The 26,446-nt window shown below is 45.2% G+C and overlaps 1 protein-coding gene across 1 annotated transcript in view; it reads right to left on the bottom strand.

Moving 5' to 3' along the window:
• TMC4 (transmembrane channel like 4) overlaps positions 1-26,446 on the bottom strand; it is a 54,816-nt gene that overhangs the window by 1,046 nt on the left and 27,324 nt on the right. Inside the window, exons 6-15 of the mRNA XM_068241224.1 lie at positions 24,587-24,732; positions 22,464-22,611; positions 21,322-21,489; positions 19,992-20,149; positions 16,998-17,124; positions 12,574-12,671; positions 10,126-10,309; positions 5,230-5,360; positions 3,679-3,834; positions 3,498-3,576 (exon numbers count right to left, since the gene is read on the bottom strand). Coding sequence (XP_068097325.1) covers positions 3,498-3,576; positions 3,679-3,834; positions 5,230-5,360; positions 10,126-10,309; positions 12,574-12,671; positions 16,998-17,124; positions 19,992-20,149; positions 21,322-21,489; positions 22,464-22,611; positions 24,587-24,732 — 1,395 coding nt within the window. The remainder of the gene's footprint in view (positions 1-3,497; positions 3,577-3,678; positions 3,835-5,229; positions 5,361-10,125; positions 10,310-12,573; positions 12,672-16,997; positions 17,125-19,991; positions 20,150-21,321; positions 21,490-22,463; positions 22,612-24,586; positions 24,733-26,446) is intronic.

Below are 26,446 nucleotides of genomic sequence, written 5' to 3'. Positions count from 1 at the left end.
TGCGCAGTTCACCTCTCCCTGTCCCCTCATAAGTGGACCTGAACTCTTGCACAGGACAAACGAAAAACGGAGAAATGCGCCTGTATGAATTTAGTCTGTCTAATTTCTCTTCCTCTGTGACTAATCACCATTGAAATTTGATGTCTCAGCTGGGTCGGCTCAGGAATGTAATTGGTAAACACAGGATAATATGTCTGCTTCCATGAAAGCAGGATGTAGACACACTGCAGATTATCCGCTGTAACAAATACATTTTGTAATAAAGGACGTTTTTCTTTAAGGGCTCAGACACACTATAAGCTCTTTTCTGAGCGCTTGTGATTGATTATTGTGAGCACTTTTTAAAAATCGTTCCCATTCACTTTCATTAAAATTGCGGTAAAAAAAATCGCCACATACACGTAAAAAAGTACGCAATCGTGGCGATTTTTACCGCAATTTAAGTGAAAGTGCATGGGAGATATTTTGAAAAATTGTTCAGAAAGCGCTAATCAAGCGCTCAGAAAAGCGCTTAGAGTGTGTTTGAGTCTTAAGGTTCTTATGCTATTTTGTATCTTTCAGAGCAGAGACGAGGTTCTGAGTGCCTTTTGTGCTGTCGGAAAGGACTCGGGACTTGTACATTTTGGACTTTGGCCGACTGACTTTGGCCATTTCTAGAACTGGCCGGCCAATGTCAGAATTTCCCAGCATTTTGGACTTTGGCCGACGTCAAATCGGCCAGTTCTAGAAACGGCCGGCCAATTCTAGAATTGGCCGATTTCTGGTTTTGGCCGTAACATATACACATGCAAGATGTTTGAAAGCACTTTAGGCCTGCAATTTAGCATTCAATGTGATTTCTGCCCTTAAAACGCTGCTTTGCGTCAAATCCAGATTTTTCCCCGGGGCTTTTGGTGTCTATCCCACTCATCCATGCCCCCCTCCAGGTGTTATGGCCCATACTCACGAGGGACTTTTGTCGCCTCAACACGCGGCGCGCGCGTGTTGCGGCGACAGGTCGCCCGTGAGTATGGGCCGTTGCACGCGCGCGCACCCCGAACTGTCGCCCGTCGCTCTTGTCGCCATGCGATCGCATGGCAACAGTCGCCGCCGCACCTCCGCCGCAACTGTCGCTAGTCCGCGTGAGAACGCGGACTAGCGACAGCAACCTCCATAGAGGTAAATGGAGCTTCCGGCGGGGGGAGGAGGAACGTCGGCGACAGCTTCCGTCTCGCCGCTGGTCCCTCTTCCGCGTGTGTACGCGGAGGGACCTGGAGAGAAGCTGTCGCCGGCCTGTCGCTAGCACGCTCACGTGTGCTGGCGACAGGCCACTTCTGCAGCCCGTAAATACGGGCCATTAGACCCCTTGAAACATGTTTTCCATCACTTTTCTGGCCAGCAAAATTTTTTCTATTTTTCAAAGCTCGCCTCCCCATTGAAGTCTATTGCGGTTCGCAAAATTTTAAGCGAACCGAACCTTCCGCGGAAGTTCGCGAACCGAAAAACGTCGGTTTGCGACATCTCTATAGTAGAATAAAAGTAATCATACTGTAACTATTGGCTTCAGCTCACACCTTATTGATGCTGCACTGTACAAAGAAGCAGGGCTGTGGAGTCGGAGTCGGAGTCGTGGAGTCAGAGTCGTGCAATTTTGGGTGCCTGGAGTCGGAGTCGGGGAAAAATGCACCGACTCCGACTCCTAATGAATTTGTAACTGTAATTAAAATAGAAAATATGATAAAATTTTCTATTTCTCAGATAAAAGTCATTAAAAATAATGTATATATACAGTATATATACAGTAATAGCTGTGCTTAGTCTACAAAAATGAAATAAACCAATCAAAATTAGTTACTTGTGCTGCTTCAATAAAGCAGTCCCCGTATTTTTAAAGTCAGATATACATATCTGATTGTGACTGTATATATGATGTGTACACAGGAATCTCTTATATATACTAAATAACATCTATGCTGTAAGAATAAAGCCTGATGTGTAGCTGTGTCACTAATAGAGATGGTCAACGAGATGGAAATAATTCTGCATTGATGCTGATTTATGCAAATGTATGCACTCCCTTTGCTGATGAAATCAAATAATTTGATATGTTATTAAAATTTGGTTTGGTGACTACAAATTAAAGGGAAACTGAGACGGATGAAAAGTAAAGTTTTATACATACCTGGGGCTTCCTCCAGCCCCCTTCAGGCTAATCAGTCCCTCACTGTCTTCCACCACCCGGATCTTCTGCTATGAGTCCTGGTAATTCAGCCAGTCAGCGCTGTCCGGCCGCATGCCGCTCCCACAGCCAGGAACATTCTGTACCTGCGCAATAGTGCTGCACAGGTGTAGTATGCTCCTGGCGGCGGAGTGTGTGCATGCGCACTACGCCTCACTGGCTCAAGTACCTGGACTCATAGCAGAAGATCCAGGTGGTGGAGGAGGACAACGAGGGACTGATTATCCTGAAGGCGGCTGGAGGAAGCCCCAGGTATGTATAAAACTTTAATTTCATCTGTCTCAGGTTTACTTTGTTACACAGTAGTACTATACTCTACATATGCACTCCCCACAGAGCTGCAGGGAATCCACTGAGAATGCTGTGCACATTGAACACAGAGGTGTTGTCTGTTTATCTCCTCATTCCCCTGCAGAGTACCTGCACATCATTCTTACATGTACCCACACTTACATTGCCTAGGGCCTGATAGATGTTCTTTGTTCCGGTTTGTACCTTTTACAAGTACTCTTACCAAGGACTAGTTTTAGTCTAAAGGGAATAAATATAGTAGTCTACATATCCTTCTCACTTCAGTTGTCTTGTAAAATTCCTAAGCGTTGGCAGTTAAGAGACGAATTTCATGTTACATACTTTTAATCAACAAAATTGTAATATGCAAATTAGAGGAGTCGGAGTCGTGGAGTCGGAGTCGGAGGAATCCTAAACTGAGGAGTCGGAGTCGGTGGATTTTTGGACCGACTCCACAGCCCTGCAAAGAAGGCATCCTCTTTTGCATTGATGTCCATGGGGACTTGGAAGGGTGTTTAGGATAAGCATGCTATTAAAGTACACTTATCCTTTAAAATAGTCACTCTAAGCATTTATCACAGCAAATATGAAGATTTTTACAACGTGCTGGTTCATTTTAGGGCAGCACGGTGGCGTAGTGGTTAGCGCTCTCGCCTGGCATCGCTGAGTCCCCGGTTCGAATACCAGCCAGGTCAACATCTGCAAGGAGTTTGTATGGTCTCCCTGTGTCGGTGTGGGTTTTCTCCGGGCACTCTGGTTTCCTCCCACATTCCAGAAACATACATATAAGTTAATTTGCTTCCCCCTAAATTGACCCTAGACTAAAATATACATGCACTACATGATACATACATAGATATAAGGTTATGGTAGGGACTAGATTGTGAGCTCCTTTGAGGGACAGTTAGTGACAAGACTATATATATACTCTGTACAGCGCTGCGGAAGATGTCAGTGCTATATAAATACTAAATAATATTAATTGTACCATTTGTAGCTGGTCTTTGAGGGTGTTCACCAGATTTCCATAGGAATTGCTTAGCGCCATGAGATAGAACATCAGAGTGCTTTTGATGGCAGAAACAAAATAGAAATCATCAGTTAGACAAATATCTAGGAGCTGCAGTTAACGGAGGATTATCATAGCGGAATGCCCATCAGGGACTTACCAGGAAACCAGGAATAACGGCACTGCAAAGGCCTGCGAGCCAATGAACAGGAAGAAACTGCTTGCGATTTTTGGAAGAGAATGAACTGCTGTGGGTATGGTTTCCCATATGGTCTCTTGGTTTTTGAAGGGCCCACACGCCTTTGATGGAGGTATACTGATAAAGAAGAAAGTAGCCAATTATGATTTTGTATCTGCACAATGTCACATTTCCATGACATCCTCAAAAGCATGCAAAAAGCAGCTGTCAGTGGATAAGTTCCTTGTTAAAGCTACACACACAAAAAAAAGGTTGTGGTGAGTCACGAGATAGCAGGGGCGTAGCAATAGGGGTTGCAGAGGTAGCCACCGCATCGGGGCCCTTGGGCCAGAGGGGCCCCGAAGGGCCCTCCCTCAACTGCAGTATTAGCTCTCTATTGGTCCTGTGCTCATAATAATCACTTCTATAGATACTTTAAATAGTGGTAATTATTAACAAACTGTTCCCCATCCCCTTCTTGCACCTCAGACACTGTAGTTGCCATTGGCAGGTTTTGGTGCGCCGTATCAATTGCTATGTATAGAGTGCTTGGGGGGGGGGGGGGGGGGCAATGTACAACTTGCATCGGGGCCCACAACTCCTTAGCTATGCCACTGCCAGATAGCAATTATTCTGTTAGTTATAGTGACATACACATGTTGATTTTATACAGTACGGTCATTTTTATTAAGCATTTTTAACAAATCACCTGTGTTTCCATTAATCCTTATAGGGAAATTTGCTTTGGCATAAGAGTGCTTTGAGTTACAAGCATATTTCCAGAACAAATTATACTCGCAAACCAAAGTTCCACTGTATCTACATTTAGGTCTGAAGGACTATCCTTTTGTTTGATTTAAAACATAGCAAAGAAATGAACAGCGCTACTAAAAAATTGACAAATTTCAAGTACTACATTTCAAGTACTACATTCTAAAGGTACCTATACACATCAGGTGACGTATGGGCAGATCGATCGACCATGAGACAAGATCTCTCTTTGAGGCCTCCCCACAGATCCAGACCATGCTGGACTAAAGGCAAGGAGTTTTCCTAGAGAGGGGAGTATGCCTTACCACTGCCATAGGTTATTTTTATTATTTATCGCCTTCTTTTCCCAGGAACCATGCTTTAACAATCCAAAATTTTATATATATATATATATATATATATATATATATATATATATATATATATATATATTCAGAACATAGACATCAAATGTAACAGTTTATCATTAGATGGTGATGGTTAGATAAGAGGGGTACTGAGGGCATGTGCAGCAACTTGACGAGTTCTGCGGTGTAATACTGCTTCATCGATCAACAAATTAGCTTTAAAATTCTAAAAGGAAATGTATTTTTTTCTGTTTCCCATTGCACTTAATCATATCAATTCTGACAGCTGGGCTATACCGGGAAATAAACTCAATGTTAAAGGCAACAAGAATATTACTCTGTATAAATGGGGCAAAGGCAGCAGATCACTCAGCATTAGCTTGTGTTTAATTATAAAGTACCAGTAAATACTAACCTGAATATGCTGTAGAGGACTGGCACCCAAGACAAGGCGAGACCCAGGAGCAGAACAAGCATAAAAAAGAAGTTGGCGCTGGAGGCTCTGAACGTGCGATCAGCCGGGCGGCAGTTGTTGAAAAGGGTTAACTGCAAAAAGTGTAGAAAGACGTTGTACGAAAAATGCAGAAAATAAGAAATACATTTGAGGAATAATATCAACCTACAACAAAAACAAACTTTACAGTCACAATGCATAAAACAAAATATCTATCAAGGAAACAGGATCTGTGTGGAATGGATGAAAGCAGTGGAAGAACAAAGCACAGAAAGTCGCCAGGTAAACTCAGGCTTCAGTAAGGCTGGATATACCCTTATACATTTTTCCACCCCTAGGCCAACTTTCTTGTGGCTCCGCCTTCCATGTGCTGCAGCCACCCTCCCATTCCACGTGCACCCCCCTCTTCCATGTGTAATCTCCATGTACAGCAGCCCCCCCTCTTCCATGTGTAATCTCCATGTACAGCAGCCCCCCTCTTCCTTGTGTAATCTCAATGTACAGCAGCCCCCCCTCTTCCATGTGTAATCTCCATGTACAGCAGCCCCCCTCTTCCTTGTGTAATCTCCATGTACAGCAGCCCCCCTCTTCCATGTGTAATCTCCATGTACAGCAGCCCCCCCTCTTCCATGTGTAATCTCCATGTACAGCAGCCTCCCTCTTCCATGTGTAATCTCCATATGCAGCAGCCCCCCTCTGACATGTGTAATCTCCATACGCAGCAGCCCCCCCTCTTCCATGTGTAATCTCCATGTACAGCAGCCCCCCCCTCTTCCATGTGTAATCTCCATGTACAGCAGCCCCCCCTCTTCCTTGTGTAATCTCCATGTACAGCAGCCCCCCCTCTTCCATGTGTAATCTCCATGTACAGCAGCCTCCCCTCTTCCATGTGTAATCTCCATGTACAGCAGCCTCCCCTCTTCCATGTGTAATCTCCATATGCAGCAGCCCCCCTCTTCCATGTGTAATCTCCATGTACAGCAGCCCCCCACTCCTCTACACAGCTCCTTTGTGCAGCAGCTACCCTCTTCCATGTGTTGCTCCCCATTTACAGACCCTCTTTTCCATTTGCAGCCTCCTCTACCATTTGTAACAACCCCACTTCCAACACCCTCTTCTTTGGGTCAATAACAAAGTGCCCATGGCTGGGGTTTGGTAGCCTTGAGCACCCCTATATGAGGCACTATAGAGGCACTTTAGGCACTCAAGATACACACCACGCCTCCATATTCCTCTCACTTCATGTATGCTTCGAGTTAATAGACTGACAATAAACCTTTTGTCCAGAGTGTAACGTTAAATCATGGGGTTCCCCAATGTTCACAGCCCTTCCCTTGCCTCCCCTGGTGACCCTCAAAGGCAAGTGTCAAAAACAACAGATCTGAAGTCTGGATACATTTATCGGAGGGAGTGAAGTAGCAGTTGGGGCCCCCTTACAGCTCTGGGCCCCCCTGCAGTCACAGGGTCTGCTCCCCTGTAGTTACACCTCTGTCCAATTCTCAGTAAAGATAGTAGAGTAATGCAAACACTGCAAATCCAGCGCAGGAGATTTGGGCACAGCCGGCTCCACCATAGACCGTAATAGGAATTACGGCTATAGCGGCGCACAGTCAGTAACTTCGCCGCCCTCAGAGGACGGAGCCAAAGTTACTTTGAAAACACTGTAATTCGCCCTCCAGCAAGAGCTGGAAGGCAAATTACATCATTCCCCACTATCTATGTTGGCCTGGAGGAGGAATAGTAATTAACTCCGCCGGAAACTTGTGCAGCAGCAGGTTCAGCCATACCGGCTGTATCCTGCGCCCAAGTCTCCCGGCGGCGCAGAGTAAAGGCTCATAAACTCCCTAGAAAAAACTCAGCTGAGAAGTTCATACTGTGAGGTCTAGGACAAGAATCTACTGTGTGTGTCCCATGACATCACGTGGTGATCTTGAATGACAGATATGACACCCATGAACAAGTGTATTGTATTTGCATTTATCCCATCCAATGGAGGCTGCTCACTCATGCGCCTCCCTGTTGTTTCTCTTCCACTCTCCATATAACAGTACATGTATCTGTACTATAGTTAAGTTCGTCTATACAGCACTCATGCACAGCAGTGAAACCCTGATGACTGAACATTACACACGGGGCTATAGTCACTAAACAGCGATAAAACAACTATTTGTGTAAAAAAAAGGTTACAGAAGCAATGGGCAAGCTGTGTTCATAGCGCGGGTAGTGCTTGTAAAATTGGCGTGTGCTGCATGTGTGAATATAGCCCATGGAGGGCGTGTATGAGTTTAAGGCCCTGAGGCCTGGATCATTGTTCAAAAATACGGTACTTCAAAGCCCACCATCCATGTAGCCAGCAGGAGCCCGGGACTCTGCTTCCATCAAAAATCTCTCATGCCTGCCCTTTAACACCCATGAGAGGGACAGCAAATGAGTGAGTCCACTTTTACACTAGCAGGCTAAACCTGCATTGCAGTCTATGAAGACTTTCACATTTATTGCGGTCCCTTGCGGTGCACTGGAAGTATCTGAGCTAACGCAAAGGCAACAGCACGTTATTGCAAGCACTGAGCTTAAAGATAATCTATACTGTGAAAATCTTACATAAATAAACGTACCAGTCTGTTTATTGTCTTCTCCTAGCCCTCTCTGTGACATTTTCGCTGCTCCACGCTGCTTTCTTGGTGATAAAATCACTGTTTTATTCATTGTATTTGTAAACAATGAAGATGGCCGCCAAACAGGAAATACATCATCAGAGCAGGTGCCTGTTTGCAGAGGCTCCTCTCAAACGTGATTTGATTGCTGGAATGTTACACCACTTGTTGCCTTAGCTGCTTGTCTGGGCTCTGAACTGATCTTTCTGCACTCACAACTGTTCACAAGGTCACAGCTCCTGAGCCTGCAGACAGCTTGCTGTGAGCAGAGACCTTGTCTGACTCATACACACAGCACACACACAGAGCCTACAGGGGGAGTGGAAGAGTTGTATATAACTTCTCCCTATCACAGCAGAGCAGTGCATTCCTCTCTGCCTCAACAAGGCTTGACAAAGGAAAGAAAATTAGATTTATTACAGAGATAGTGCAACTAGAAAAGGCTGCAGCAAGACAGACCACATTAGAACAGGTGTAGGAACTTATAGGATAGAAGAAATAAGGCAGGACATTTTGTTACAGAGTCTCTTTACCGCACAGTGGGGTAATAGAAGTCTATGGGGGATGTCCTATGTGTGAACGATGGAGAGGTACGTTACGGTGCGCGAACTGACAGGAATCCCAGTAACGTATTTCCTACCCAGCATGGAGTATGTCACTGATCGGGGGCCGGCGCTATGCATTTGACCCTGTCAGCGCTCTCTTTTGCAGGGTCATACATTTGTCATTTTTTGCATTGCGGCGAGATGCAACAGGATTATGGCATCCCCGCTGCAACACAAAAAATATATGTAAAACCAGCCTGAAATGATCCCCATGTTACAACTTACTAATAGTTACAAATAAAACCCTCAGATGCGGTTGAAGGTTGTTGAACATAAGGCAGAGGTCATACTTGACTGCTTTTTCATGCATTTCTCAGCCTGCAAATTGACACTAGAATTTACAACCGATGTAATGCACCCATTCACACGTGATAAATTTTTTAACTGCAGCCCACCAGTGCTGGGTACCTCCGAACATATTCAACAAGAGCTTTTAGAATATACTCTTGTGGCAATACTTACAACTGTGTACAAATGCATTTCGAACTGGGCATGTGCAAAGTACAGCCTGTGCATGCCCAGTATAACAAAGCTTTGTTCTACTGCGCAATTGCGTACCATCCACCCCCCCCCCCCCCCCGCTTAGAATGGATGCACTCGTACATCGATGCAAATGCAACTACAAAGACTAAGAGGGTCATGGGCAGCATCGGTGAGCTTGAGGACGACATAGGACGCCTCTGGACCATCCAGAACCTTTCCACTACTTAGATAAGTATCACAATTACCTATCCCCCCCCCCCCCACCCTCCGCAAGTCGCAGGGTTGCTTAAGGCTTCTTGCACACCAAGACGTTGTGTTAGGTGCCACGTTAAGGTCGCATAACGTGCACCTAACACAACGTATGGTGCTGCAAAAGCCGACGGTAGAGTGAGCCGCGTTCGGCGGCTCGATTCCTATAATGTCTCCCAGAGTGGCGCTGATTGGCCAGCGGGACCACGTGATGCGGAGCGAGACACTCCGCATCACGTGGTCCCGCCGGCCAATCAGCTACCGCCAGTGCAGTGAATATTAAGTAGCCATGTGCGCGGCTACTGTAGCTGGCTCTCCCCGCCTCCTCTTCGCCCCCCACTGCGCATGTGCAAACAGTCTAACGCGGCTATAGCCGCTCCAACGCCGTAGCATGCTGCACTTTGCACCGAACGTGCAGCGTTACATGTAACGCAACGTGGGCTGTGTGAACAGCCCACTTGTGTTACATTGCTGTGCGTTGGGGGAGCGTTACAGGCGCACTAACGTGCGCCTGTAACGTCTTGGTGTGTAAGCAGCCTTAAAGGACAACTGAAGTGAGAGGTATATGGAGGCTGCCATATTTATTTTCTTTTAAACTCCTCTACCTCTAATACTTTTAGCCATCGACCCTGATCAAGAATACAGCAGATCAGGTGTTTCTGACATTACTGTCAGAAAGCTGCATGCTTGTTTCTGGTATTTTTTTTAGACACTATTGCAGCCAAATATATTAGCAAAGCTGCCAGGCAACTGGTATTGTTTAAAATGGAATGAATATGGCAGCCCCCATATTCTTCTCAGTTCAGTGGTCCTTTAAGGCTTAATTTTAAATGCAATATATCTTGTGCAGCATCTGATGTAAGTACCTTTTTCATGTAAAATATAACAAAATACTTGACTGTGTTCAGAAGAGGAAGAAGGGGGCAGAAGAAGGTTCCAATCCAGCAGACCGTTTGTCCATAGATGATGTCCAGCACAAAGGGGGGCACTGCGAATTCTTGCAAACCCCATAACTGGACGGGCTTGCATGAGCAGTGATCCACTATGATCCTGCAACAAGAAACAGGATATATACATATCTGACTGTGATAGAGGATGAGGTAGGAGTTCAACAATGTGAACACATGGCCTATCACTGATGGTGTTTTTTTAATGGAACAGGTGTATAAATGATCTAAAAGTATAAAGTGGTTACACTCAATTTTAGATACTTTAGGACAGTTCTTAAAAGGAGATGTGTTATAACATGAATATACAAATTCCACTCAATACAATTGCATTACTGTTTTTCCCCAGAAAAACTCTTGTGTGTATGTGCATGGTGCGCATGGATACATTACGTTAGCTCCCTTGTGCGATTGGTAAGATGCGCTATCTGTCCCAGGAAAAGACGTCAGGATGTGTGCTCCTAATTCCTAGATAGGTTTGATGCAATGAATGTGTTTGCATGTCTGCACTATGCATGTTACAGGGCCAGAGTTAGGACACCTATGTTTAACTGGGTACTTCTGCGTAGTATAGGTGACTAAGCATAAGAATGCATTCTTCTGTGAACTAAGACCCCGGCTTTTAACTTAGCTGTAGGGATAACAGGGGTGCCTGGATGAGTGAATCTGTGAATGCATTTGTTTGAACATTTGCATGCAAGAGTGCGAAGGGTTAATAGATTGTTCCAATTTTACCACAATGCGAGTCAACAGGGTCTTTTACACTTACCGCGTCACGCCGGAAGTGTTCATCCCCCTGCAACCCCGATGCACAGTCTGCAGCACTTTACCACAAGCACCACGCACAATTCACGATGCTTGGGGCAATGGAAGTCTATGGGCAATGAAGCTATAGCGATGTACGTTGCAGCACTTATGTGCCGACCGGCGGGAATCCCAGTGACGTACTTCCTGCGCAGCAGGGAGTACAACACTGAACGGGGGTTGGTGCTATGCATATGACATTGTCGGCACACTCTGCAGCAGTGTCATATGAAGAAGGATTTGTGTGGTGCAGTGATAATGCGGCAGAGGAGCCTCAATCAATTATCTATAAACACATTATGTAAATATGGCTGCAGTTTTAGCAAAAAATATATAATAAAACTACTCAATTGTCCAGTTCAGAGATCCTCAGTGACTGACAGCTGCCTTCGCACATCCAGTCAGCCTGGAACTGACTACAAGTCGCAAGTTGCTATCACAATCGCTTTCAATTAGTGTTCTGTAAGCGATTTCATGAGTGTTTTCCGGCGATTTTGGTATCGATTTTAAAAAGTGTAAGCTTTTTGCCAGCGATTGTGATAACGATTTGCGATGAGTGATTTTAATTCTGATTGGTCCTCTCAAATTATTATAATTTTTTTTTACAGTTTGCAGAAATGTAAAAACATGTGTAGCGATTTATGATTTATGCTGCATGTCCTGTGATTGCGATTTTGCTGATTGCAATCGCTACTGTGGAATTTGTTACATTTATATACACTGGCAGAGCGTTTAGGGAAATCGCTAGCAATTGAAAGCGATCCCTAAATGGTCAAAAAAGCGCTCTAGTGGGGTCCAGGCCTTGGAAGGAAGAGTAATTGCCCTGTCAGCTGATAGTCTATTATGGCTTCAGGCTGACTGGACAGCGGAGGAGAGTTAGCAGGAGATTGCCCAGGAGGAAAGGAAAAGCTATGCAATGGTACAGCAGGCTTTTTTTCCCCATTTGTTTTTGGAAGAACTAAATTCTCTCCCTTTTTTTTCCTAATGACTTTTTATGCAAGCTTTATATAAAAAACAATATTCTATTACATGCATACAAAAATTGTGCCGAAATTTAAGCTTTAAGATAATGTATAGCGTTTTTTAAGTTTGTTATTATTGAAAGAGTACATGCAGACCAAAGAAGTGCTCTAAATGGGCGCTCACCTGAATGAAGGGGAAGGGTTATCCAGAGGCTTCCCTCTGTCCTCCTCCACCAGCGCATTCCACCCCAGCCCTTGTCCACGATTCCTGCATGTGCAGCAGCACAAACCCACTCAGGCTTCAGCGGAAGTAAAGCCCAATTGGGTCCATGCAACTGCGCATGCCGGAACCATCAGCGCCTGCACAGAAGCACAGACTCCGTCGGGCTCTGCTTTTTCCACTGAAATCTATGCAGGCGCAGTGGGCCGTGATCTTCAAAGGTCTCAGCACTGAAACAGCCTAGCGGAGGAGTACAGGGAAGATCCAGAGGCTTTCCTCTCCCGAGGCAAGTATAGAAAATATTTGGTTGCGAACCTCACAGGTTTGCTTTAAGTAACCGCTTTTCTAATTAAATACATGACAGAAAGAGATTATCCTTACTTTCGAGGGAAATCCACCAGCAGTATCATTACCAGGACTGTCAGAAAATCAAAGATCAGAAGTTTGTACATCTCCTGCCCAATGCGGGTCTCCCAGCACTGCAACAAATCAAATTCAGGCATTTCGTTATTTATTTAGGAACTTTTACATAGTACAGACCTTTAGGCTACTTGCACACCAAGACGTTGCGTTAGGTGCAACGTTAAGGTCGCATAACGTGCACCTAACGCAAGGCCTGGTGCTCTTCGATGTGGATGTCAGAGTGAGCCGCGTTGTGCAGCTCACTCTGGTGGCCGTGATGCCGTGATGCGTACTCTTGGACGCATGCAGCATCACGTGGTCCCGCCGGCCAATCGCCGCACAGAGCGGCCGCACCAGGAAGTAAACACTGCACGTCACAACATGCAGTGAATATTAATTAGCCATGTGCCTGGCCGCTCTCCGCTCCTCCCCAACATGACTGCGCATGTGCAAACAGTCTAGCGCGGCTTAAGCCGCTGTAACGCCGTAGAATGCTGCACTTTCGGAAGAACATACAGCGTTACATGTAACGCAACGTGGGCAGTGTGAACAGCCCACTTGTATTACATTGCTGTACGTTGGGGGAGCGTTACAGGCGCACTAACATGCGCCTGTAACGTCCCTGTGTGTAAGCAGCCTTATGGCTCATTCACTCTAGAGGCATTTTTGACAATTTTTAAGCGCTGGCAATTATCAAAATCGGCCCGAAAGTGCTTATGCCATGATTCCCTATGATAGGGAGTTCACATCTGAGCGGTTCATCTCCGATCCGCTCAGATAAGCTGTGCTTGAGCCATTTTTTAGGTGATTCTGCCTCAATAAAAGGTATAGGAAAACGCAAAACGCTCACAAAATCGCTTTGTGCAGCGATTGCGTTCGCATTTTAAGAATAAATACATTGTATTTATTCTTTTCTGGATCAAAGAGTTCTTTTCTGTCAGGAAGTGAAAAACGCAATCGCACCGCACAGAAATAATAAAAAAAAACTGCTTACAAAACCGGCCAACGCGGACAGAAATGATTTACACACAACACTAAATCAATTACGGTATTTTTCAGATACTATAAGACACTCCAGACCATAAGACACACGTAGGTTTAGAGAAAATAGGGGAATATATATATATATATATATATATATATATATATATACTGTATATATATATATTAAACCTGGTGCATCCATGGTGAAGAGGCATCTTGTGAATTATGCCCCCTTTGTACCTAATGTGTCTTCCTATGTCCTCCATATGTCCGCCTCTGTCCTCCTTGTGTCCTCCTCTATGCCCCTTTGCGTTCCTTTGTGTCCTCCTCTATGCCCTTTTGTGTCCCGCTGTGTCCTCCTCTGCATGGGCACAGTACAGAGAGTCCCCGACATTGCAGCGGGTTGGAGGTTGGTATTGGCAGGCGTTCACAAGTCAGGAACTCCCTGTATTTGGACTATAAGGCTTCTTTCCCACTAAGACGTTGCGTTAGATGCCACGTTAAGGTCGCATAACGTGCCCCTAATGCAACGCATAGTGGGGTTGAAGCTGGACGTTACATTGAGCCGCGTTATGCGGCTCTTCATGCGTCCTGTGATGCCGTGATGCTTACTCTTGGACGCATGTGGCATGACGTGTTCCTGCCTGCCAATCGCCGCACAGCGCGGCGCTCCTGGAAGTAAACCCTGCACGTCACACCGTGCAGTGAATATTAATTAGCCATGTGCCTGGCTGAGGAGGAGGAGGGGAGACCTCCTCCTCCAACATCACTGGACATGTGCAAACAGTCTAACGCGGCTTAGCCGGTTATAACGCACAGCATGCAGCACTTTGTTTTTACCTGCTGCGTTACAATGTAACGCAACGTGGGCACTGTGAACAGCCCATTTACTTTTCATTGCTGTGCAGTGGGCTGCGTTACAGGCTGCACTAACGTACGCCTGTAATGTCTAACTGTGAAAGCAGCCTAAGACTCAGTAACTTTCCTAACAGTTTTGGGGGAGAAAAAGTGAGTCTTATAGTCCAAAAAATACAGTACATCTGCTGTCCATCAGAAGAGCCCAAAGTCTCCTGTCCCAGGGCTGGCCCGCCCATGAGGCGGGGTGAAACTTTTGCTTCAGGCGGCACTTCTGGGGGTGCGGCACCCGCCCGTCCGTGGGTGTGAGGGGCCGCCCGAGCTGGAGGGGATGGCGGGCAGGAAGGGGGTATTGGGCCTAGCGGCGGGGAGGGGGCGGGGACCCCCCCCCCTCCCTCGCCTGGGTCCCCCGTCCTCCTCTCCCCTCCAGCTTTAAAAAGTTGCGTGGCTGGCTGGCTGGCTGCAGCTGTAAGAGGCAACGGGCGGGGATCACTCACCTCTTCCTCGTTCCAACGTGCGCTCCACTGACGTCACTTCCTGCGGCGTAGCAGGAAGTGACATCAGTGGAGCGCAGGCTAGGCTGGAACGAGGAAGAGGTGAGTGATCGCCGCCCGTTGCCTCTTACAGCTGCAGCAGCCAGCCAGCCAAGCAAATTTTCAAAGCTGGAGGGGAGCGGAGGACGGGGGACCCAGGCGAGGGAGGGGGGGGTCCGGCCCCCCTCCCCGCCGCTAGGCCCAATACCCCCTTCCTGCCCGCTATCCCCGCCAGCTCCGGCGGTCCCTCACACCCCCCGGGGGGGGGGGGAATTGTGGGGGGGGTTTGCTTAAAGCTTGCCTCAGGCGGCAAAAAGTCTAGGGCCGGGCCTGTCCTGTCCCTACTAAGGCCTAGGATGGGGGAGGAGAACCTGCCAGTCTGCCCGTACGTGGTGATAACATACATACTTCATGCATGCAGTGTCTTTGGTGGGGATGATGTCACATTTTTTACTTTGTTGTATTAAAGCGGAACTGAACACTTCCTAAAAAAAAAAGGAGTTTTACTTACCTGGGGCTTCTGCCAGCCCCCTGCACGGCGAGGGATCCTCTGTTCCCTCGCCGTGGCTCACTTTTCTTCACGTAGTGGAAGCCGAATTCTAAATCGGCGTCCACTGTGCCCTGGCCACATGTATCCTAGTAAGTGTTCCCGTAGCCAGGAGCGTCCTGCTTAGGCGCAATACGAGAAAATCTCTACTGCGCCTGCGCAGTATGTTCCCAGCGACGGGAGCGTGAACGGGGTCACTGCACAGGTGCAGTGGACTAACGCGCAGCCAGGGCCATGCAGGTGCAGTGGACTCCAACTACGTAAAGAGAAAGTGAGCTGTGGCGGGGTAAGGCCTGGTGCACACCAAAACCCGCTAGCAGATCCGCAAAATGCTAGCAGAATTTTAAACGCTTTTTTTTTTTTTATGAGGCGTTTTGCGGATTGCTGCTGTGGATTTAAGTGTAACATATTTCATATATTGTTACAGTAAAGCTGTTACTGAACAGCTTCTGTAACAAAACCGTCTGGCAAACCGCTCTGATCTGCCGTTTTTCAGAGCGGTTTGTGTTTTTCCTATACTTAACATTGAGGCAGAAACGCCTCCGCAATCCAAAAAATTCCTCACCACGGGAGTATGTGTTTCTGCAAAACGCCTCCCGCTCTGGTGTGACCCACCCCATTGAGATACATTGACCAAGCGTATCCGCGGCCACAAGTGGCTGCAGAAATGCTCAAAAGCCCGCTCGGTGTGCACCAGCCCTAACAGAGGATTGTTTTGAAACGGCATAAGCACAGGTTGGCTGCAGGGGGCTGACAGAAGCCCTAGGTAAGTGAATCTTCAGTTTGCTTTAAACTGTAATAGACATAAATCTGTGGTAGCTCAGGATGCGAAACGACTGGAATGACATCATCCTTTTCATAAAAACATGATGTCAACACATGCATACAAATTATTCGTACTTTATGACAGGTTACACAAAGGGCAATATATGTGCATTGCAAACACAATTGTATTTTTTTTTTTGAACATTTTCTTTCATTTTCACAAGTAGAGATAGTGTCAGAATATCTATGGTACCAATGTACATGCAGTTTTATTACTGCTCCATCATTATCATTCCATTAAATGTAACAGTTACTAACATGTATGTTGTGTTCAGTAATCACTGATGCAGAATAGCTGGAACTACCAGTAGGTTTATTTACAAGTTACTGCAGTTCTGCTCATCATGACATTATTTTGAGTACAGTTCCTCTTTAACTTTTAAATGGGCTTAATCAGAGTAGGACAAACAGTGTGTAACTATGTTCTTTTAGAAGCCTGGGATTTTTGGAGTTCTTCTTTAAACTGGTTTCAAGATATTCCGCTATGGAGAGTCTTGCTGACATTTACACACCAGTGAATGCACTCGTAATATGAAAAGCTATTGTTGGAAAGCTTGGCCATTTCTGGTGGTATAATCAGATGTACTTGTGCATATTCTATTCATTAAAACTCCTGCTTTTCAACACATGGCGTTAAAATATTATTTTGCTAAACTCACATGGTTGTCATTGTAATTGTATCCGCAGGTTCTGCAGTTAGCAGCCTCTCTATCTCCGCTGCAGGTGATGTTGTCCCACAGAGAGTAGAGCAGCATTCCCAGACTGGCCAGACGCAGGAATACACACCTGTGAGGAGAGGAAAGGGACATATCACGCTGCAGTCTAATACACCATACCCAGGCTGTGCTGGATATACTAGCCAAGTTACGCAGGTTGCACCAATTGTGCAATGCACTCTACATAAATGCCACTCATTACAGACAGTCCCTACTTACAAACAACTCGAGTTACAACATTTCAGTGATACAACGTTGTCTTCATTTAGCAAATCATACAATACATTTGTTTTTTATTACATATTTTTGTTAAATGTTACAGTATTATATAACTGTAATATAAATTGTATTAACCACTTGCCGACCACGCACTCATAACGCGCGTCGGCAAAGTGGCAGCTGCAGGACCAGCGACGCACATCTGCGTCGCCGGCTGCAGGCTAATTAATCAGGAAACAGCTGCTCACGCGAGCGGCTGCTTCCTGTCAATTCATGCGGGGGGCTCCGTGAATAGCCTGCGGGCCGCCGATCGCGGCTCGCAAGCTAAATGTAAACACATGCGGAAATAATCCGCTTTGTTTACATTTGTACAACGCTGCTAACAGTAGCAGCGTTGTACTAGATCAGCGATCCCCGGCCAATCAGCGGCCGGGGATCGCTGTCACATGACAGGCAGGAGCCTGTTAGAGGCTGCACAGGACAGATCCGTTCCTGTGCAGCCTCGGATCTCCGGGGAAGGGAGGGAGGAGAGGGAGAGGGGGAATCCTGCGGTGGAGGGGGCTTTGAGGTGCCCCCGCCAGCCACACGCAGGCAGGAGCGATCAGATCCCCCAGCACATCATCCCCCTAGTGGGGAAAAAAGGGGGGCGATCTGGTCGCTCTGCCTGGTGTTTGATCTGTGCTGGGGGCTGTAGAGCCCACCCAGTACAGATCAGCGAAATCAGCGCTGGTCCTTAAGGGGGGGTAAAGGCTGGGTCATCAAGTGGTTAAGTAGCTTAAAACAATGTAATAGCACATTGAAAACAAAACAAAAAAACCCTAGTTTATGCTATATGTCTAAATCCCAAGTTATCAGAAAGTAAATCATTTATCTATGTTTCACCATGTTTAAAGCCAATGGGAATCAAATTAAAAAAAAAAAAACATGGACATTTTCAAAATGAAGATAGCATTCTCCTTACTGTATTTTTGCCGCTGCCCTGCCCCTGGATCCGTTTCTTTTACCCAGCACCGATGCCCGTGTTATCCAGGATGGCTGCTGACCTTTGCCTTTCTCTTCCGGGTCAGCAGCCTCTTCCTCTTTACTAGCGCTGGTAAAGTCGCGCGAGAAGCAGTACCCGGCCATGAAACGTTGCATAGTTCTACTCATAACTTTTTCCCCGAGTAGAACTATGCAACCTCCCCTCTGCTGTCAGCGCTGCCTGTTGTGCAGCATCAGTATGCGCCGCTCTGAGAGTGAGACCGGGGAGCTGCGCGTCATCGGGAGGGCGGCTCAGAGTGGCGGGGAAAGGGAAGGGGATGCAAATGAATGACGGAGGAGGAGAGACAGAGCAGTGAAAATAAGCTCTGCCTTCTCCCAACAGCATTATATTCGACCGAACTGGTCAAATAAGTATAAATGAGATTTTGGGTGCCAGGCTGCATCAATTCACACGATAAGAGGACTGAGCAGCACAGGAGAGAGATAGGTACATAATAAGCTATTGGAAATTAAAAAAAAAAAAACTGGTTCCCATTTACTTTAAAGAGAAACCGTAACCAAGAATTGAACTTCATCCCAATCAATAGCTGAAACCCCCTTTCCCATGAGAAATCTTTCCTTTTCTCAAACGGATCATAAAGAGGGTCTGTATGGTTAACATTGTGGTGAAATCCCTCCCACAGTGTAATGTCAGGACCATGGTCCTGATAGTTTCCTGTCTGTGAACCTCATTGCATTGTGGGAAATAGCGGTTTACAGCTGTTTCCAACTGCCAAAAAAAGCAATATGTGATAAATGTCAGAATGTAAATTAGGGAGAGGAAAGATTTTACAATGGGCAAACACGACTAAATCATTTATACATAATTATTGTAAAAATTAAGTGTAATAGATCGCGGAAAAGCCGCCGCGTGTACTGGCAGCAAGGCGGCTGATTCCGCGTCCAGTGCGGCGGTTTGCACGCAGAAATGTTATTACTAGATAGTGAATATGCCCCCTTGGGCTCCTACAGACTTCCACTGCATGCTTCTCACAAATAAGATGGGGAAACCTGAGGATTTTTGGAGGAGGAGTCTACTTATTAGAGGACCGCATCATTTTGGTGCATTTTTAAGGCAAAATTTGGACACTGGCTTGTGCTGGAGTGGACTTCATGAGTGTAGGTTGTAACATCATTATAGTGCTACTTATAAAGGATGACAACTAGAAATGATATATAAGGGCATATTCACTAAATAGCAGTAAAATTGCTGTGTACAGGCAGTGCATGCCAATTTTACTGGTACCTACACTGTTTACATAGTGCACATGGCACAATTAGTACAACTCTTGTTACCTGCGTAATGCATGCGCTGCCACGGTTACTTGCGCTATGCTACTTGCCTAGGCAATGTGGGTTGCGGTAATTGTGCAACATATGCTACGTAAACTGATGTAAGTATGTAAGTGCCTATAAAATTGCTGTGTGCTGTATCACACATGACTTTTTTCTAACCCATATTTAGTGAATAGGCTTCATTGTGCTCATTATGGAATGGTCTGTGATGTTATAGTAATGTCTCTGCAAAAACCTTGGACAGGTGTCCATAAAGAAATGACCATGTTATGATGGCTGTCCTGCTTGATAACAGTGCACCAGACATGAATCCATCATCTGCAAACTTAGAGGGGAAAAAACACATCCTAGTTATGATCTGCAGTATCTTCAACAGCAGAACGTCATGGTCCCCATACACACCTGACCAGCGTTAGCCTGATTTCCGTGCTGAAGGTGTACCTCTCCCACTTAATGCTGATGTTGAACCACATTGGGAGGATAAAGTTGGCAGCAGCAATGACGATTGAAGGCAGATATCCAACCAAGAGGCCCAAGATAAAGTTATTTCCTACTTCATTCTGGGGATGCAAAATATTGCATTGCTCAGTTGTTACAATGTATATACAGTATTATTGCACATGCATTGAAAATGTTCATCTCTGCAATCCAAGAAATGAAATGTTAGAGATGGCTTACAGTCACTAATGTGATTCATTCAGCTATATGCTTATTTATTTATATAGCACCGACATATTTTGCAGCGCTGTATAGAGTATATTGTCTGGTCGCTAACTGTCCCTCAGGGGCTCACAATCCCCTACCATAGTTCTATGTCTTTGTATGTATTGTGTAGTGCATGTATGTGTTGTCTAGGGCCAATTTAGGGGGAAGCCAATTAACTTTTCTGTATATTTTTGGGGATGTGGGAGGAAACAGGAGTGCACGGAGAAAACCCACGCAGACACGGGGCGAACATACAAACTCTGTGCAGATGTTGACCTGGCTGGGATTCGAACCGGGGACCCAGCGCTGCAAGGCGAGAGCGCTAACCACTACGCACTCATGCTTGATATATTTTCATTATTATTGCACATTTGCATTTATTTTCTAATGCGCTTTACAGAGAAAGTATGTACAATAATAATATTAAAAAAATTCAGAGAATCCGGAGAATCCTCTGTATCCAAGGGGTAAGGCTGAACGCCAATACTGGATGACTATGATGTCTGGGCCCTCAGCGAGCACTACTATAAAGGACACCTGAACTGAGAGTGATATGGAGTTTGCCTTATTTATTTCTTTTTTAACCATACCAGTTGCCCGGCAGTCCTGCTGATTTCTTTGGCAGCAGCAGTATATAGATTACACACCTAAAACAAGCATGCAGTTTGCAAATGAAGTACGACTAGATTAAGTCAGGCTTCAGTCAGAAACATCTGATCTGCTGCATGCTTATTCAGGGTCTATGGCTAAAAGTATTAGAGGCAAAGGATCAATAGGCCAGCCAGGCAACTGGTAAATATGGTCGCCTCGCAAGTTACACACCAACATGCTGTTGCGCCAACGTCGCGCACAAGGCAAATACGTCACTTTCGCTGCATCACATTGCAAGGTAGGAAATGCCCCATAGACTTTCATTGGCGTAGTGTCACCCTGTGGCAAAATAGGGTACCGCAGCACGCCAGTGTAAAAGGGACCTGAAGTGTAGTTTAGGACACCAATACGTCTATATTATGTAACTGGCTCTTACGCTCAGTCTCTGAGATTCCTGTGTAGACTGGTAGATGCAGTAGAATGCCACTCCGAGAAGAATGACAACAAGCGCATTGAGAAATATACGGAGTGTGTAGATTCCAGCTCTCTGGCATGTGGTACGCTCCGCATGTTTGCGTCTCACCTTCTCCTCTTCTAGATCAACCTGCAGGCGACATACAAGTTTATAAATAATGAGGCAAAGAAGATGGAGTTACTCAGCTCTAATTGTGTTCATTCACTAGACACACTGAAGAACACCACTGTAGAACAGAAGTTATCCATTACATTTGGATTGTGGTTTTATTTCTTTTGTTTTATTGAAATCCTCCTTACTATTAAGGAGGCTTCCACATTCCACTTTAAGTATCTCTCATACCATTAGGCCCACCATCTTCTCAGGGTACACAGAGGAGGGAAAACCTCTGGCCCTTAACATTGGGACAAGAGTGTTGTGGATTTTCAGCCCCCGCCCCCCAACATCCCTTACCCAGTACCCCTCAATGTTAAAGGATGAGTATCTGTCCATAAACTCTGCTGTCTGTCTCATCCACCTCTTCTCCAGCTCCTCTGAGGCACGCCCTCTCCGCCAATGTCTCCATTGGTTACCAATTACCCAAAGGATCCAGTTTAAATTGCTCAAGCTATTATACAAAGCTCTACAAAAGTTGTCACCACACATTTCCTCATTAATCTCCAGATACCATCCTGCCTGGAACATTCGTTTCTTCCAGGAGACCCTTTTTTTTCTCTAGCTTGGTCACCTCCTCTCACTTCTCACGAGCATCCCCTCTCCTCTGGAACTCTCTCCTAAAGCCTGTCCGTCATGCTTTGAGTCTGGAAACCTTCAAACATACTTTTATAACTCATCTTTTCAGACAAGCCTATCATTTGTTGTAGGCCACAATAGAGGCTTACAGATTCATCTGCTAACTCCTGTGTCTCCTTCCCTATTGTTTCTACCCCACTACCCACTATTTGCATCCTGTAATCCAACATCTTGGTATTTATTTATAAAACTGCTCCCTCACTTGCAGACTGACCTCCACTATAGGTATACTGTTGTAAAGCAAGTATTGATTTCCCTGTGGATTTTGTATTACGGGGTTCTCCTTTAGCAGGCTGTAAAACTGTCCTTACCTTCAGCTCATACAGGATACCTCTTTGTTTTAACTTTATGATCTTCTCGTCTTTCATGCAGAAATCCCAACCTGCAAACACTTTATTGGTGTAGTTGGTCATTGAGGAATCTTCAGTAACTAAACTCTGCTTGAAGCCTTCAACAGATCTGAAAAGATGGGCCCAATGAAAATATCAGTATGTCATGTAATCTAAAGCTAAACCTTAAGATATTCATACTTCTAGCTATGATGGGCAGATTCGACCAAGAGACGGCAGGCCGAATCCCAATCAATTTCAACATGAAATCTTACGGGAATTGTCCGAGTCCGCTACCTCGCTGCTGCCCCCCTAGTGTATAAATGTAGCCCCCCCATGTGTGCATTTATACATTACCTGTCCGGTGTCCCCCAACACGTGGTGCCCATCTGTCTCCTGAATCTCCCGCTCTTCCATTAGCAGTATACGCCAGTGACGTGTATACTGCTAATGGAAAAGCGGGGGATTCATGCGTTTGCACGCATCCCGATATCGCTCGCCGTTACCACTGCGCACCCAATCAACCATGACGACCCGACATCTTGCAGCATGTCCGATCTATATATGTGAAATAAAAAAATACCAAGACACCTATAAGTACATAGAATGAGGTTGATGCACAAAAATCCTTGCGGTGCGCTGTCACCAGTATTTACGGCATCATCAATTTATGCCATCAATCAACCCTAATGTAGTTTACAGATAAGTGTATGAGTATTTCCTTCACTTCCATTAAACTGAAAAACTTGTTAGTTATAGCAACAAAGTTGATTCACTAAATGACTATAACTTTGCCATACGTAGATAGCGCACAGCGATTTTATTGGTGTGTGCACAAATAACACAACAAGTGTTACACACATAGCATAATTTGCGGTTATATAGGCATTATTGGAGGAACACGCATTGTATATGGCGGGAGTTGCACTATGTGCACAACACACATTGCATTGCTTGTGTAAATACCGGTAAAACTTCCGTGTTCAATATTTAGTGAATCAACCCAAACTCTCCTCTAAAATACAACAACAACAAATAACATTTGTAACGTGCTTTTCTCCCGTAGGATTCAAATCGCGTAAGCATGGCTCAGACCAATTATTGGTTGATTGATAAGTCGTGGAAGAGTGGAAGAATTCTATAAGTCTGGAAATGCCAGACTAAACAGGTGACTTTTCAGTCTTGATTTGAATAACTCCAGGGATGGGGCTGTCTTTACTGAGTGTGGTAGAGAGTTCCAAAGAGTAGGGGAAAAATACACAAAAAGTGCCCGGTTGAAGTTGTATTATTTCTCTCTGAATATTATAATGGGTAAGTTAGAATCAGGGTTTGAAGAATAGCTTCTGTGACCCCCTCAAGGGCGTTGGAGGGTGGGATGTGCATTGATCAGAGGCCTGTCAGAGGGATTGCATCAGGGGTGCTAATGAAGAGCTACAAGAGGAGTAGAGGTAAGTGAATCACCTTTCCTGCTGGGGAATTATTCCTTCCCCCTCTCCAATCTCCATAGCTCCTCCTCTGTAGTTCTGCCACTGCTCCTGTGACCAGCATGTGACAATAATATATTCATGCTGGTGGAAAACAGTGAAAGCAGGGAGACCTCAGGAGACTAAAGAATACTGATTGGGCAATAAGAAGGATGGGATTCAGCAGGAGAGGCGAGTTCATGTTCAGCTGCTGCTCATTCTGCATTTTGGGGTGGTAAAGAGTACAAATCCGGCCCTCACCCTATTCCAAGGATATGGGAGGGGCCAGGCTCAAAGGCAACCTAAGACCAATATTAGGGGAAGGGGGCACAAAGGCTAATACTGATATTGAGGTGCCCAAACGCTAATTAATGCTGACACATGGGGGAAGGGGACAAGAAAGGTTACCCGATACTAATATTGGAGGGAATGGCCACAAAGACTGAGTAACACTGATATTTTGGCAGGGGCCCACGAAGGTTGCCTAATGCTACTATCTGTGAGTCTACCTAAAGCTTGGGCTACTGGGGAAGGGACCCATCCAAAATTTTGCTGAGGAGCCCAATGATTTCTAGTTACGTTTCGGATCAGAAGTCCCCTCCCCTTCTAAATTTTTTTTTGTTTTACTGAATTCCCCCTCACCTGACTACGGCCCACACTAGACTGAGAAGAAAGTAGATCAGAGTTGTCACAAGATAGGCCAGAGGGATGTTGTAGAAGAAGTCCGTCAGACTGATAGATGTATTCTTGTAGTATCCATAAAACATATACGTCATCTGCATGAAACCCTGGAAGAATCAGCAGAAGACAATTTGTTAAAGTGTAATTTCAGACAGATTATTTTATTTTATTTTTAAAGACTCTTTAGTAATTTTTGTTCAGGTTTATGGATGCGGGAGGAAACCAGAGTACCTGGAGGAAACCCACACTGATAGGCAGAAACATGCAAAACTCCATTCAGATAAGTGCCCAGACATTGAACCAGGGGACTCAGTGCTGCAAGGCGAGAGGTATAATGGGAAAGGATTAAAAATTCTGTTAAAACTTTTAGCTCCCTGTATCCCCACGGGTGAAATTCCCTCTAACTTTCTATCCTGCAATCATCAAATTACATTGTGAAGTGAAACTTTGTGGTTACCTTCTGCACTGTATTCCTATAGTGACTCCATTAGGGATATGGTTCACTGAATAGGCCTTATCTAATTGTTGGTTAGACAGAGTTGGCCAATTAGGGGTTGTTTTGAACCTTCCCTGTGATCTCTGCTAAAAGGGAATACGTCAGAGTTAAACACAGCCACTAATTAGCATGCTTTGTCTAATGGCTCATACACACGGGTTACAACTGTCCAACTCCATGGACGGAGCTTCCGGCGGGGGGGGGGGGGGGGGGGGACCGTCGGCGACAGCTTCTGCCGCATCTCTGTCCCTCTGTGCGCCATCTGTACGGTTGCTGCACAGAGGGACCTGGCGACGAGCTGTCGCCGAGCTGTCGCGCACACGTCCCCGGTGTGCTAGCGACAAGCTACAGCGGTACCCCATGTGTACCAGCCATAACCGTTAATTACTGTTAGGTAAGAAGGTCAATTAATTGAATTCACTCAGCCAAATGCCTGTTGAGATTGACTTTTAGGTTTTTTAGGTTTTCTTTTACTGTACCTATTCTAAACAGTCACTAGACTTACCTGGTTTGTGCTATATATAGCAAAGGTTTTAGTACATTTTTATAGTAGTGTATGGAATTGTAAACAAGATTTCACTGAGAGTTCCACCAAGTGCCACTGAATCAACATTTGTAATTCACACTGAATATTTTTTTGTCCTTTGAAAGATACCTGACTTAAAGAGACACTGAAGCGAACTAATTTTGCTATCTATCCATTTGGGAAGAACATTCTATACTCCCAGAATCCAAGCAATGATTATGGTCATTCCCAAAGAGAACAAGGTTCAACAGTATAAAAGAAATATAGATCTATATGCCTTATTAATTTTGATCACAACATTTTTAGCTGAATAATACTTTTATATCCTCCCTAGTCAAGTTGGCTTCATACTGATCAGACAATGTACAGATAATATAAGAAAGGTCCTGAATTTGATCCTTCAGGCAAATAAAAACAGAGCCTTTCTCTTGCTTCTAGCAATGGACATGGAGAAAAGACTCAACAATAAAAGTGATTTTTTTTTAGTGTTTAATTCATCATTGCTATTAAATGTAATTGACTTCAGGTGCTCTTTAACATCTACACGACTTAGAACAGTGTTTCTCAACATTTTATTGGTATGTACCCCTTTTAAAACCCTGTACTCACCAAGTACCCCCTAGCATAGTAAACATTATCACAAGTACCCCTTGACAAATATATTTAATCGCAGTACATGATCATTGGTTCAGAACAATTTCCAAGCATCTACTATTGCTTTTAATTAGCCAGAACACTAATTTGGTGTTTAAATAAGATTTATCATTTTCTAAATCCCTAAATTTGTTATTCTTGGTTA

This window comes from Hyperolius riggenbachi, chromosome 6, assembly GCF_040937935.1.
Source record: "Hyperolius riggenbachi isolate aHypRig1 chromosome 6, aHypRig1.pri, whole genome shotgun sequence".
Classification (NCBI taxonomy): domain Eukaryota; kingdom Metazoa; phylum Chordata; class Amphibia; order Anura; family Hyperoliidae; genus Hyperolius; species Hyperolius riggenbachi.
The sequence above is the reverse complement of the archived record's forward strand: the minus strand, read 5'-3'. Positions and strand labels throughout refer to the sequence as shown.